Raw genomic sequence first — 14,860 nt, 5'->3', positions numbered from 1 at the left:
GGGAAGCGGGCAGAGCACCGCGCTGCTCAGCGGCCCCCGCGCCCGTTTTCGCACATGTCTCCCGGCAGCCCGCGCCCGCCGCGCCGGCTCCCAGCGGGACGCGGCCGGCAGCCGCTCCGGCAGAGACGCGCTCCCGCCGCAGGCCCGCTCCCCCCCGCTTCCGTGTCTCCGCGCCTCCGCCCACCGCCGCGCCGGGGCGGGGCGGGGCGGGGCGGGGCCGTGACGTCACCGGCGGGCGCGGGGCGGCCGGGCGCCGCAGTGCAGGCAGGAGGTGCTGGCGGCGGGGCGGAGCGGGGCCTGCGCCCACCTGTGCGGCCGCGCCATGGTTCGTTTCGGGCTGACCATCGTCCGGCAGTGAGTACTGCGGCGCCCCCGCCCCGGGTCTTGCCCTTCCTTCCCCCGTCTCCCCGCTGCCCGCCCCCCCCCCCTCCGCCGCCGGTACTCGGGCGGGCCGTGACGTCAGTGGGGTTCCGCCTGATCCCCCGGGGCAGCCTGTTAGGCGCGCGCGGCTTCCTCTGGAGTAACGGCCTCCTGTCAGTCCGTCCGTCCGTCAGGAGTAACGGCGTCTGTCAGTCAGTCCGTCAGTCAGGCGTGGCGGGCGGGCGTGAGGGGAACCCGCCGTTCTGCTTGTGAACTCTTAGGTGGTTGGTCATAAGACCTTTCTGCTGCCAACAGCTCTCCGGAGGGGTGAAGAGCTCGTTTGGGAACGAACGGTAGTCTGACATTTCTACTGTGAAATGTTAACGTTGGCATTTGTGACGTAGTTGAAGTTGTTGAGGTGAGCTTTTCTTTCAAGCTACGGTGGATATGGACAAAAGATTTGTGGTTAACTAGGCTAAGTAGCTCCAGCTTCCTCCAACTGACAGTAGTTAACTGTTTAATAATTTTTATGAAAACTGGACTTTTATTTCCCCTGTAGCGTAATACAATTTAATATTTGATCAGTGCAACTGGAGTGCTGGCTTTTTTTTTTTTCTCCTCTTATTAAGAGTTAACGCTTGACTTCCCTTAAAGACCTGGATCTGCTCTCTAGTTGCAGCCTTACTTTTACATCAGATGGAAAACACGTGAGCCTGAAACAATTTGTTGAACTTGAAATCTTCAGGTGGAACTCTTGCAGACACTTCAGAAAGATCCAGCTTGTTCACCAGCAAATGGATGGGAGTTCATCCATCACACTGTGCTTGCATATGCTGTGCTATCTTAGTGCAACTTGGAAAACTGCACATTCTGCTCTTCCCTCTCCAGCACTCCAGTTGATGACCAGCAGGATGGACTCCATCCAGCCTGCTGCATTTTCCTCAGGTAGCTGTCAGGACATGGGGTGAGCCTGAAGAATTAAATTGCCGCTCCCTGACCAGGAAAGAGTTTGAAGTGTACTAAAATACAGTGTTTTATTGTAAAAGTACTAGCCTTCTGTGGTCAGTTACCTATTTGAGGCTTGTCTTGAAGACTTCTGCCTGGCAGTGTTGATAGCTCTCTGTATAAAAACCAAGCAGCACACTTGGCCGTAGTACTGCAAAAACTTAAGTATGTGACGTTTCAGTCAGGTCAGGAGTCTCAACAAAGTCAGCATGCTTAACTTTGTTCGTGTCAAGTTTAGTTGTTAGATTTTTCCCTCCTGAATAAATCTGCATGTGGTTTTAGTTGCTTTTCTTTTGAAATACTACCAGTTGTGGTTTTCAAGGTAGAGTATTCTGATTCCTAAAGAAGGTGATGTTCCATTTACTAGTTTTTCTACAGCTCTGGCTTCTTATGCTCTGTTTTTTCAACATGTGCAGGCTGCTCTGATGCTGTCTGTGATAATCTCTTGAAGTAGGTTCCCTTTAAAGTACAGATGTCCAGTTGGCTAGCACATGCTTTTCATAAGAAGTCTCCAGAGTCTTCCTGCAACTTCCATCTCTCCAGCATGGAGGTGATAGATAAATTATAATGCCTTTATGATAAAGTTAAGAAATTACTTCCCTTCCTTTTATTCTGGGTAGGTTTGTCTTAGTAAATATTGACGGCGTGATTTGGATTGACTACTTGAAAATGGTTTTGATTTTGTTTTTTTTTTTTTTATTATGAGGTCTTCAGATACGTCTTTTTGAAAAGAAGCTGTGCTGTACTGTATCTCATTTTTCATATTCAGACTCTACTGTCTCTTCTTGCTGTCTAGTATAATAATATTTTTGAACATTGAGTAAAATTATTGTGAGTTAATTTTTTTGTTTATAATCTCTTTCAGTGGAGAAACAAGATACAACAAAGACAAGATACTGCAAGGTTAGTATCAGTTATGCTACTATCTTGTTGGAGAGAGAAAATTATTCTTCCCTGCATAATGAGAAATCCTGTGACCGACTGCTGAAATGTTAAGTGCTATTATGGAATAATATTGTAAACATTAAGAGATTTTACTCATAAGCCAGGACGTTGGCTCGATAACTGTGGGGAACTGTAAAGATTCTAAGTTGGTCTCCACAGATGATCAACAAATAGTGATGCATTTCTGGTATCAACAGGAGCATTGGAATAGTTCATTTTTCTAAACAGGGAAAAGAAAAATTACCTGTAATCAAATAGTGACAGCAGGACCTGTTGTTAAGTATGCCAGCGTGTCCCATAGCACTGTGTTAAATCTCAGTAGTACGAAGCCTGGGTAAAGGGCTTCTAGAACTCAGATGAGAAGTGAGAACTGCAGCTCTGGTGGAGGACTGACCTGGTGTGCGTTTGTATGGTGGAGTTGGTAAGGAGCTGTAGAAGGATAGATAAAAGTCATGTTGTAAAGGAGGCTATTGCCTTAAGAAGGTAATCTGTCACTTACAAAAAGAGCCTACAGTAGAGCAAGGAGGAATAAAAAGTAAAGATTGTTTAAATGCTTGAATTGTTCAATCTCAGCTTTTTCTAGGAAGGCAGTCTTTAGACAGAACGTTTTAAACCAGCCTTCTCCTTAGTGACTGCTGACTTGTACACCCAGAGCTGAAAACACTGAGCTGCTTGGATGTCTGTTGTAGGAAAACTGAGTCTCACTGCTACAAGGAACCTCGTGGAGTTGTACTCCGAATAAATAAATTTTATCCAATGCTGTGTGCTGTGAGGGAGAATCGTGCTTCTAGATTTTCCCACCTCTGTTTTGACATTGCAGTTTATGGTTCTTGCAACATGGCTTTGTGCTTGTAATAAAGTGATTAAACAATACTCCCCCGCTTTATGTTCCTAGAAGTACCAATGACGTCTTTTAAATTCCTAGCCCTCTGTGACAGACGACATGTCATAGGTTCTTCTCCACCCTCCTGGCCACTGTGTAGAAAGTGAATATTGTCAACTCTTACAGAAGCACGTGCACTTTGTCTTTTGAGAGGTGTAAGACCTATACTGGTGTGGTGGGGTACAAGCTCTCACATAGCTGAATTACAGACAAGGTGCTCAGAACTCAGTTTATGGACTTCTGGTGCCCTGTCTTTTGCTATTGGAAGCACGTAAATGATTGTGTGTTTTCTTGGTGAAAATTGTTTTAGTTGTCGTTCTGGATTTGATGAGAATTGCTCAGTCCCTGCTTTGACTTCCTACAAAAGTAAAATAGGTGGTAGAAGTGTGGGCATAGGAATTTGTTACAAGTTTGTCCCTCTGCTTCAGTTCTTGGTTCTGCCACAGTCTCTCTGAGCTGCGACAGGAGCACACCTATTTCATTCGAGTTGGGTTACTGAAGTGCTGGTTCTCTCAGTGCTGTCCCAGGGCTCTGCGGCCAGTTAGTTTCACAGACTACTCAGACTGAAGACAGTTTTTGGAAGGGTTGCTGCTTTTCAGCTACATTTTGTTCCATCAGCTATGCAGCTGCATGAGCGTTAGTGTTAGTGTACGAGGTGGAGTAGAGGAGGGGGAGACACCACAACAGATTGTGTTTACATCAGCTGTAAAATTCTTGTGAAACCGTGTCTTTGGCAAAGAGTGTGTGCTGATTTCCGCTTTACACACAATTTCTTCTTGTTGCCTCATTTCTTCAAGGCATTGTCAACGCCAGGGAATGGGGAGGAGCAGGTGTTTCATATTTGTCAGGGCTTGACTCTCCCAATGTGCGTGTTTTTTCCATATACGTATTTTAGTACCAAAACAGTATTTGATTTGTATTGTCTTTTTTCTTACTTACAATCAACAAATCTGTTTACAGAGTTTTGGTTGTGAGATTTCCTCTTGCAGGAAGCCTACTGGTGAGCATTCTAAAAAGGACAAGTGATTTGAAATGACTACTCGCATTTAGAAAACATAGGCCTCTGGTTTATGTTTGTTTGTCATATGTGTACATTAATATAAATATCATCAATAATGATCCTTCTGTCTTGCTAGCCTGTACTCCCTTTTTTCAAACAATTTGTGTGACTGATTTTAGGGAAGACCAGGGGAACAGTGACTTTTACTAAGGCTTGCTGTTACTGAAGGAGAAGCATTTTATTATGACTGAGCAGATTCTTTATTGCTGTCATGCTTGCTGAGATGCTAAATGATGGAAAATTTGCATGTCTTAATGTTGGTGGGTTTTTATTTCGTAGGCCAAGGAGTGGATGAGCCACTCTCTGCAACTGGTTTCAGACAAGCGGATGCTGCTGGTTTATTTCTCAGTAATGTGAAGTTTACTCATGTCTTTTCAAGTGACCTCCTTCGAGCAAAGCAGGCAAGTGCTTCTTGAGGCAACTGAATGTAAATATCAACTTCAGAATTTGGCATTTATTTGCTGTTGATGATGCAAAAATAATACAGAGCCAAAAGCTCCATCTTGACGGACTTAGAACTGCAGTTAGAGTTGTGTAGAATTCGAGAAGGCCTCTGTGAGTCAGGACATTTCAATGAAAACAGCTCAGTTAGGAAGCAGTGAAGGCCAGCTTGCTTTACAGGGTGTCACGCAGCATTGTTCTTACAGATTTGCCATTATTTTATGTGTGCATAGGTTCTCGCTAAAGGAGTAATTGGGACTTAGTAATACAGACCTAAGTCAGTTTTTCTTTGAGTAAACAAAACAAATTGTCTGTGATGTTGTTGTACTGCTTATGCATTGCGGCTGTATGCCGTGTTTTTCTAAAGAATGCAGATCGATAGAGGCAAGATCAAGTTTTGCTCTAAAGTCAGTACAAGGATCATTAAATGTGCAGAGGGGGAACGTAGTAGCACACCTCTCACGTTGATGCACTACTTTAATAGGTTAATTAAATTGGAAAAAATGTTAATTACCGTGTGGGATTATGTGTGATTTTGTGTGCAAGATTACCAAATACTAAAAAATTAGGGCAACAGAACTTTTAAAGGTACAAACATAGATCTGCTGTTCTAGGAAGGTCTGGCTTTGGAAGCCCTATCCTTAATTCTCTATTCAGTTACTGATGCTGTGATTTCAGGAGATACGTAGGCTTCATGTGATTGAAAATTCTAGGTGGTTCTTGATAGCCCTGCTGGTTGATTGCTTTCTGCACTGTTGTCCTGCCGCAAAATTCTTTGAAGCCTTGCTGTGAACCAGATAAACAAAATCTAGCATAAATCTGCTTTTTCTTAAAACATACATCATCAACATTGCTCATCAGTTTTGCATCACAGTCCCATAAAATATTGTAGCACTACAATTTAGGCAGAAAACAAACTAGAGAGGGAGGGAGGAGTGCGATGGTTAGGTATTTTTAAAATGCATAACAACTGCCTGACAAGTCACTTCCTTTAAGTGCGTGAATGATGGCAATTATATTTAAAAACATTAATAGTGCTTTATAGTGTTCATAAGACTGGCTGTGTTATGTGCCTGCCTTAGGGGATTTGGTTTTGAATGCTCAGCTGCTTGAGAGTGAGATTGGTAATTTTTTTTCCTTATATTAGAGACAGGCTTTTCCATGAGAAGCACTTGCACTCTCATAATGTAGAAGACAGGCCTGAATTTGTCCTTTCTATAAAGGAAATGTGTTTCGCCATTTGTTTGACAAGCTCTCCAGACTTTGCAGAAGCTTTCCCGAAGATGTGTAAAGCTGCAGTTTCCATTTGCTCAGAACTCCCTTTTTTGGCAGCTGCAAATCTGTGAAAAAGTGTCATTTACTGTGCTGTCACTTCATAGCTCAAGAGTAAGAGGAATGTAGAAGTTCCTTTGCAAAAGAGAGGGAGGGAAATGGTTTGAAAATAAACTGTTAGTGGTGAAGTTTAGTTTTCCTTGCAATTTCTCCTGCATCAGCTGTAGTCAGGGTGTGTACTGGTTACTGGAAGCAAGAGTGGTATGCGGTCCTCTGGCTACTGCCTGTGACTGACAACTGCATGTTCAAGCCTGAACAGGATAGGAGAAAACAGGGATGTGTGCAAAGAGAGCTGTACTGGCTGGGCAGGAATTCTGAGAGCGAAAAGGGATGCAAAGGGAGCAAGTACAGGAAAGGCAGAGAGAGGCTTTGTATGGAAGTCTGTTTGAGAATAAGCCTAGGAGGGAGGGTCAAAGACTTGCTCCAGAAATTAGCAGGGTAGAAGAGAGCAGGCAGACCTGCAGTGTGAATTAAAAAAAAAAAAAGACTAGTTGGGCAGACTGGGCCGTGGTGTGAACAGGGCGTAACTCTGTAAGATATGTAAGCTTAACGGAGCGTAACACTGAAGTCTGCAGGGGAATCCGGGGCTTACTGTGAGATGCTGGTGCTGTTGGACAAGAACTCTGCAGTAGTGAGGATAGGTTCAGGACTGGGACAGGCTGGGCCCTGTGAAGAGTGAGAGGAAACCTTCGAGTCTTTTCCCTGTATATAACAGGGCTAATATTCCTTCTTACTGTAAAGATTCAGTAATGTTACTGAAGTGTGCTGGTATTCTAGTAATGGACAGTGTAGGAAAGGTGTGAGGAAGTTAATCTCTTTCAGAGCATGTTTTGGTTTCAGCACAATGAATGTTTAACATTTACAATTCAGAGTATGAACTAGTGCTTGGTAGGTGAATGTTGTCTATTCTGTGCACTGAACAAGATCTTGATCCTGGAGAAATTTCAGGATGTAATCATTCATTTATCTATGCTATTCATATATACAAGGAAATTGATTCAACTCTATCTGAATTTTGAAGTTAATCTTTGACAGATTTTTAAAGTTGAAACATAAACCCTTTTCTAAGCAATATAGTAAATTGATTGTAAAATCTTGTTAGTACAAGACTGCTTATTATTTGCCAAAATCCAAGGAGCCTTTTCAAAATGAGTTCTTTGAATGTTGGTTCGATTGGGTGTGGACATTTGCACAAGACTTAGAGCTGATGTTACCAGTCACAACTGCATGCAAATCCAGTACAGCCTTCACACTTTGGTGCACATAAGAACAGGAGCAGGTCAGCTGTCCTGTATTTCCCGTTATTGGCTGTGGCAGCCACAGGGCTGTGTGATATCCAACATGCTCAAGCCTGTATTAGGAAATACTTTTTCCAAAGTGGTGCCGCAATTTCCTCTTTATCATTTGTCTTGCTCTCCCTTGCACTCCCAAAATCACATGCTTCCTTGGAACAAAAAAAGATAAATAGCACAAAACTCAAGACATACAGACTGTTTTTAAAAGCAAAGTAAGCCCTTTGGGTTTTCTCTGTCTCTTGGCCATGCTATCAATAGGCAGGTAAATACAATAAGCTAGATTTATTTTTTTTTTCCTGAGTGTATCCTCCAGTGCGTTTCTCCCTCATAACATTAAGGCTGACACTTTAGTATGTTGCCAGTGAACACCCTCCTGCCCCTTAACTGCTTCAAGAGTATTTGATTTCTGAGGTGCACTTGCCAGAAAGTAATTTAATTTATAGATGCTATGTTTTTTGCAGTTCGGTTTAACTGACCAGTTTTTAGGAACCTAAGTGAGTCTGACTCATTTGCTACTTGTAAAGAATGTGTTGGCATGATTGCTTTTTGAATAGCAGTATACTCAAGAGAAGATGTGGATTTTATCCTGGTAAACCCTGCTGCTGCCTTGCATCTTGCTGCTCACCTTTCATGGATGCTTAGTGTCTCCAACTGTTCTGGACTTTGAATTGTGAAAGAACTTTCAGAAGATTCCACTTTTCTGCCTTTTATGGCCTGAAACAGGCCATGTATCCAATTCTGATAGACACTACTAGCTGAAAAACTTTTTACCTTGTTCGTTTGGGTTGTTGGGTACTAATGATGTGATTCACATTGGCTGTAGTGTTGTAAGATGGTCTAGCTATCCTATGAGAAGACAACTCGTTAATGTGACTGTGTATTCACTTTTTAGACTGCTGCCACAATTCTAGGAAAAAATAAGTTTTGCAAAGATTTGGAAATCAAGTGTGATGCAAGACTTCGAGAGAGAGTAAGTGCCAAAAGAGTTTGTTTTAATATTGAACACTGAACAATTTGAAAATGTAACTTAATGCTGATGGATGTCCTGGCTGATTAAATGGTAGATTTAACAGTAGAGAGTACTATTTGATGTCTTTTTAATCACTGAAAACTGAACTCTTCACATCAGTTACTATAAATTGGTTGTCTGACTGCAGAGTCTGACTGCAGAATTGTGAAACAAAGCCAAAATGTAGTGATTGGTGCTGTAGCTGTGATGCTGTAATGATTTAATCCCCTCTACGTGTAAATCTTACCTTACTTACCTTAAAGGTAATAAAAAGCTTAGCTCTGTTTGCTAACCCCATATGTAAAGTGTTAAAGATACTCCCTCCGCCTACCTTCTCCAGCCCGATGGCACAACTCGGTGTTGGCTTTTCAGCTGTTCATACCTTTTCATTTGCACAAAAACTACTGAAAAGCTTTCTGCTGCCTGTGGAACAGTCTGCTTTCCTGATGAGTCTCTCTGCCTGATAACCGGCAAAATTGTACCTCCTGCCTGTTTCTAAGCATGTCTCGATCAGAATAAACTCAGAGGCTGGCTGTTTCTGCTAATACGAATCACCCTTTGGGTGCTTCACTGAGAGTGTCAGCTGAATTTAAATATGGAAATGCTACAAAACCAAAAGTGGGATGGCATACTGCCAGCAGGCAAATAAATGTTTAAGAAGCAGAACACGATTGTTCTGCAGATAGCATTTCCTATTTGAATCTTCTTCTTTTTGTCAGAAGTTCCAATTCTTCCCCTGAAATCAGCAAGTTAAATGCCTCTCAATCTTCTGTAGTTGCTGTACCACCTGACGTTTTTGCAAATATTTCATAGATTTCATAGATTTCATAGATTTCTAGGTTGGAAAAGACCTTAGAGATCATCAAGTCCAACCATCCCTAATCCCCATTAAACCATATCCCTAAGCAGTTCATCCACCCTATTCTTAAATATTATGATATTCAGAGTTATATCTACAGAATGTACAGAATTTTAGAAAGAATAATGTTAAGTCTCTATTACATTCCCTCCCTGCCACCATCCTTTCATGGCATTTGTATGAATTTATAGAAATGCCAGTACGATGTCTGCAGGCCACAGGTTGTAAGTCACTGCTCCGGATACCTGGAAATAAGTTTGAATTAAAGGAAAAGAAGCGAAGACCTTTAAAAGAACATATGTTGCTAACCTATTAAGAAAATTTTATTCTCTCATGCCTTGCTTTCATGAGAGAAGTGTGGAACTTTAAGATTTAATTTTCAGCTGTTTCAGAGCACTTATTTCTTCACATCCTTATTACTGTTCTTAAATTGCCAATTTTTTGCTTTAGAGAAAGGAATAGAGAGGCTGAAGTAAATATGTTTCAGTATATTTGAATCCTGAAGACTGTAATAAATTAGTTACTATGGCAGCTAATTGCATATCCACAGCAAGTGGATAGTGACACAAAAGTCAAAAAAGCCTCAGTAATGAGCACGTGTCTATATCCGAGTCATCGACATCTGGATTCCTGGAATGTGTGTAACTGAGTGTTTGACAGTGTAACATCAGCTCTTGCTTTCTCAAAATGCTTGTCATAACAGTAATGTTTTCACTATCTTCAGATATTCAGATATTATCTTGACTTCAGTAAAGCATTCGACACAGTCTCCCACGGCATCCTCACAGCTAAACTGAGGAAGTGTGGTCTGGGTGATCGGGTAGTGAGGTGGATTGTGAGCTGGCTGAAGGATAGAAGCCAGAGAGTAGTGGTCAATGGGACAGAGTCTAGTTGGAGGCCTGTATCCAGTGGAGTCCCTCAAGGGTCGGTACTGGGACCAATATTGTTCAACATATTCATCAGTGACTTGGATGAGGGAATAGAGTGCATGGTCAGCAAGTTTGCTGATGACACTAAACTGGGAGGAGTGGCTGACACACCTGAAGGCTGTGCTGCCATTCAGAGAGACCTGGACAGGCTGGAGAGTTGGGCAGGGAGAAGTTTAGTGAAATACAACAAGGGCAAGTGTAGAGTCTTGCATCTGGGTAAGAACGACCGCATGTACCAGTACAAGTTGGGGACTGAACTGTTGGGGAACAGCCCAGGGGAAAGGGACCTGGGGGTCCTGGTGGACAGCAGGATGACCATGAGCCAGCAATGTGCCCTTGTGGCCAAGAAGGCCAATGGCATCCTGGGGTGTATTAGAAGGGGTGTGGTTAGTAGGTAGAGAGAGGTTCTCCTCCCCCTCTACTCTGCCCTGGTGAGGCCACATCTGGAATATTGTGTCCAGTTCTGGGCCCTCAGTTCCAGAAGGACAAGGAACTGCTTGAGAGAGTCCAGCGCAGGGCCACAAAGATGATGAAGGGAGTGGAGCATCTCCCTTATGAGGAAAGGCTGAGGGAGCTGGGTCTCTTTAGCTTGGAGAAGAGGAGACTGAGGGGGGACCTCATTAATGTTTATAAATATGTATTTAATGTTTATAAAATATGTAAAGGGTCATGAGGATGGAGCCAGGCTCTTCTCACTGGCATCCAATGATAGGAGAAGGGGAAATGGATATAAGCTGGAACATAGGAGGTTCCGCTTAAACATGAGGAAGAACTTCTTCTCAGTAAGGGTAACAGAACACTGGAACAGGCTTCCCAGAGAGGTTGTGGAGTCTCCTTCTCTGGAGATGTTCCAAACCCACCTGGACGCATTCTTGTGTGATCTGATCTAGGTGGTCCTGCTCAGGCAGGGGGATTGGACTAGATGACCCTTTGAGGTCCCTGCCAATCCCTAACATTCTGTGATTCCAAGAAAAGACCAAAGCTTTCTGTTTGAATACACTTTTCATCTGTTAGTGATAGTGAAGTATTGATCTTTAGAGGGAGAAGTATTAATCTGTTTTACCATTGTTAGAGATGTGCCTTGGGAAAATCTTCAAGGTGATAAATGGTAATGCACATCCAAGTATATCTGTCTTGTAAAATACATTACAGATGATACATATTGTGTTTTATAATGTGTCTTCTAATGATCCAGAATACGTAGCTGGTATATATGAATTCTTACTGCTGTTTCTCCTATGGGCCTTGCGTTTGGAGGTCCCGGGAATGAGCGTGTCATCGAAGATAGTTATTTGCATGTCCTCTGGGCCCATTGTGAGCATACGTTTTTAAGATTGTTTTTGCCTTTCTTCTTTTCTGGAGACATTGTCCACAGCAGTAATGTATGTCCTGAAAAGATTGGGGGAGGCCTTATTGTTTATTTTTAATAGGTAGAGTGCTTGTGTTTTTTCATCTCTCTCTCTCTTTTTTTTCTTTTTTTTGGTCTTTTTCAAAAATTCTGGTTTTAAAATGTACTTCTCTGTTGTGGAGATTTCAGAAGTCTGTAGAGAAATTGTTTCTTACTCATGAAAAATAATGCCCTGTAGTCTTTCTGCAAATGAAAAGTAAATGGAGTTTATCCTCACGTGAACAGCTACGTACAGAGGTATTTGCAATGCAACCTCAGTTACAAAGACACTTGAATTTTATATGGTAAGAATGAGTGTCAGGAATGTAGGAAAAATCTCAAGACAGAGATCAGGCTGCAGGTAGTATTTTGAATGTTAGTACTTTAAATGAGATGCTGCTCTTAATGTATTTCCCTACCCAGCATATGTTGGTATAAAACACACTTTATACTTTTAACTTCAGTAGCAGATGTAAAGATACCTCCTCCCTCAATATTGGGATAAAATATAAAAGGTAGTTAAGGCTGCATGTTACACTTGAAAATGCAAGCAAACGAAGCTGTCAAGAGGTGTTCACATTGGACGGGGTACTGGAGACTTGATCTGTCTTGCTTAACCCACTCTTTGTAACTTGCCTCTGACAGAAATACGGTGTTGCAGAAGGAAGGCCTTTGACTGACCTCAAGGCTATGGCAAAGGCTGCTGGAGAGCAATGTCCTTCATTCACACCTTCTGGAGGAGAAACACTGGATGAAGTATGGTCACTTGCTTATTTGTGCCCTGCTTTCTAGGCCATTTTGTCAGTGCAAATGCAGCTATCGCATACTTAGAAGTGTCTTATTTGAGAGCTTAGCCCAAATGAAGGTAGTTATTGTCTAAGCTAAAAACGCTACTTGACCTGATTACAGTGGCTGCCAAATAGGGAGTCTCTTTGGAACTAAAATATGGATATTGAGATTGACTCCTCAGGAAGCTCTTGTTTGCAGAAGGGTGATGGCAATTACTCTCAACCTTGGCTTTGGAGGGCAAAGGAGTAACCATAGATTTCTGAGACTCCTTTGTGATAAAAGTTTGTCTTTTAACTGAAATAGTTATATCTCAGATTTCTGAATACTGAAGTCTCTTGCATTCTTCACAATGTACTCTTCTGACCTTTCTCTGTAGGTAAGAGAACGTGCGAGGGATTTTTTTGAATTTCTGTGTCGGCTAGCTGTTGAGTTGGAGCACAAAGAGCAAGAAGTGGATGGTGCGGCAAGCAGAAGCTCAAGAACATCTGAAGAACAGTTAGTTTTCCCTTGGACAAACCACTCCAGTGAAGCAGAACTTAGCTCTGATAATGGTGGAGCTTCTAAAACGTTAGATGCCAATATATTAGTGGTGAGTCATGGAGCCTACATGAGGAACTGGATTGGTTATTTTGTTTCAGATCTCAACTGTACTTTACCAACAAATCTAACAAAGTCTCAGTTGTCTTCTGTTAGTCCCAATACAGGAGTTAGTCACTTCATTGTAAAACTTGAAAATGGCGATTTGTTAAAACCTGAAATCACATGTGTGTGTCTTAATCAAGACTCTCACTTAGTGGATGTGGGAGCTGAGTGTGTAGCTCCGAAAGTGTTTTAAGAGTCTTTGTAGGGGGAGGTGGTTTTAGATCACTGTTATACTAAGCTTGGGAAAGGTATCTGTAGTAATTACTGAGACTGACGGGCGTTATTGACACTAAACTGCACACCAACTGAAGACACGCAGCTGCTTACCATCTTGCATGGTCCTAGTGCCTGATACAAGTTGGCACTAGAGAAATAACACAAATGTTCTAAAGAACAGAAATTTAGTTCTTCCAGTCACTTGCATATCTGCTCCTACAGTGCATATTTTTAAAAACTTCTTTTCATTAGCCCATAATTATTTTGGTTATCTCCAAGTAAAAGAGTTGGGGAGGGGAGAGGAACGGTACCTCGAAGAATAGCTATACTGTATTCTTGTTTTATTACAAAATGCTATATTGTAATATTAAATATACATGTTGTCTTAAAATAACTTTTCTGAATGCAATAGTATAACCTAAAAAGGAGCATTGCCTAGTGGAAGAGGTTTGGTTCAGAGTCAGGGGACATGTTCCTGGCTCCGACTCTAAATAGCGGTGCAACTCGGGGCAAGTCTCTTTGCCGTTTGTAAAACAGGGATGATGATATACCTACCTCGCAGGAGTGTTTTGTAAGAAATTGTTAGTGTTGTCCAGACCTCTGTTGAAGAGCACTGTACACAAACATAAAGTATTTATTTTCACTGTAAGCAGAACGAGGAACCTCATGTGCACCCGGTTGGAATAACAGCCTCTCTTCTGAAAAGGAACCTTAGCAATAGGGTGAGTTGTACCCAGCCGGAATCCTTTGTCAGTCGCAGTCGTACGCTTGATGAGTGAATAGTTTTGCCTAGCATTAGGCAAGTTTGGTTGCTTGATGATTACTTATAGTTGCTGTTAGTACTGCGTATTTTCCCCACGGGGGTGTTTGTAGTGTTGCTGTGTAAGCTTATCTGATTTATGTTATTTATACTATCCACAGACTGTTTTCTTCATTTGCATATTTTAAGCCTGTTTTAAAAAATAAAAAATAAAAAATGAAAGGCTTCTGAATAGAACTCCATTTTGCCTGTATTTCTTTTGAGGTAAAAATCTTTGCTAATATTACTCTGTGAAGCTTTACTCCGATCATCTAACTTCCTTTTTTTTTTTTTTCTGAAAAACCCGAGGCTGGTCTTTTACTGTGAAAAAGAGCTCTTTTAGGGCTGATGGATCAGTGCTATCCTGACTCTTACCAGGAAGAACCGCTGATATGAAAATATTATGGATGTACTTAAACTGTTTGCAACTGTACAAGATTAACTGTGTGACTGAAGTTTTAATTTTTTGTCATTTTTAAAAACAAGCCATCCTGTGTACTTTAAACCACTTGGCTTCTTTGCCTTGAAGCAGATGCTTGAATTTTGAGGAGGAAAAAAGAGATTGCTATCATTTCCTTGAACAGGTGGGTACCTGTACTTACCTGTGGCCCTACTGAAAAAACAGCAACAGAACTACTTAATCTGGCACTAGTGGCGGTAATTTGCTGCTTCTATTCGTGCAACTGCCATTCAGTGGGAAGGTTTTCTCTTCATTCCTACCCGAACACAGAGTGGGGGCCTGCTTCCATGTCTGTGCTGTTCGTCCAAGACTAATACTGCTCAAATGTAGAGGAGGAAGCAGGAAGCGTTCAGCCCTGTGGTGACCAGAGGTGGGTTTCTAAAGTAGTGTTCTCCAGAACCTGGAAATGAACCTGAGGCTTTTTACTTGCAGCGGGGCTTGTTTATCTA

The 14,860-nt window shown here is 42.1% G+C and overlaps 1 protein-coding gene across 2 annotated transcripts; it reads left to right on the top strand.

Moving 5' to 3' along the window:
* The first annotated feature begins 302 nt into the window (after nt 1-302).
* On the top strand, nt 303-14,099 carry TIGAR (TP53 induced glycolysis regulatory phosphatase). Of its 2 annotated transcripts, none has more exons than XM_086610445.1 (6): nt 303-354; nt 2,231-2,268; nt 4,533-4,654; nt 8,214-8,291; nt 12,151-12,261; nt 12,671-14,099. In XM_086610445.1, the coding sequence occupies exons 1-6, from the start codon at nt 323-325 to the stop codon at nt 13,127-13,129; spliced, it is 840 nt and encodes a 279-aa protein (XP_086466571.1). In that variant the 5' UTR covers nt 303-322; the 3' UTR covers nt 13,130-14,099. The 2 variants fall into 2 exon arrangements, with proteins under 2 accessions (XP_086466571.1, XP_086466570.1); XM_086610444.1 differs by lacking the exon at nt 303-354 and adding an exon at nt 1,857-1,915.
* Nucleotides 14,100-14,860: the final 761 nt, after the last annotated feature.

The sequence above is a fragment of the Tauraco erythrolophus genome, chromosome 4, assembly GCF_009769465.1.
Source record: "Tauraco erythrolophus isolate bTauEry1 chromosome 4, bTauEry1.pri, whole genome shotgun sequence".
Lineage (NCBI taxonomy): Eukaryota > Metazoa > Chordata > Aves > Musophagiformes > Musophagidae > Tauraco > Tauraco erythrolophus.
The sequence above is the reverse complement of the archived record's forward strand: the minus strand, read 5'-3'. Positions and strand labels throughout refer to the sequence as shown.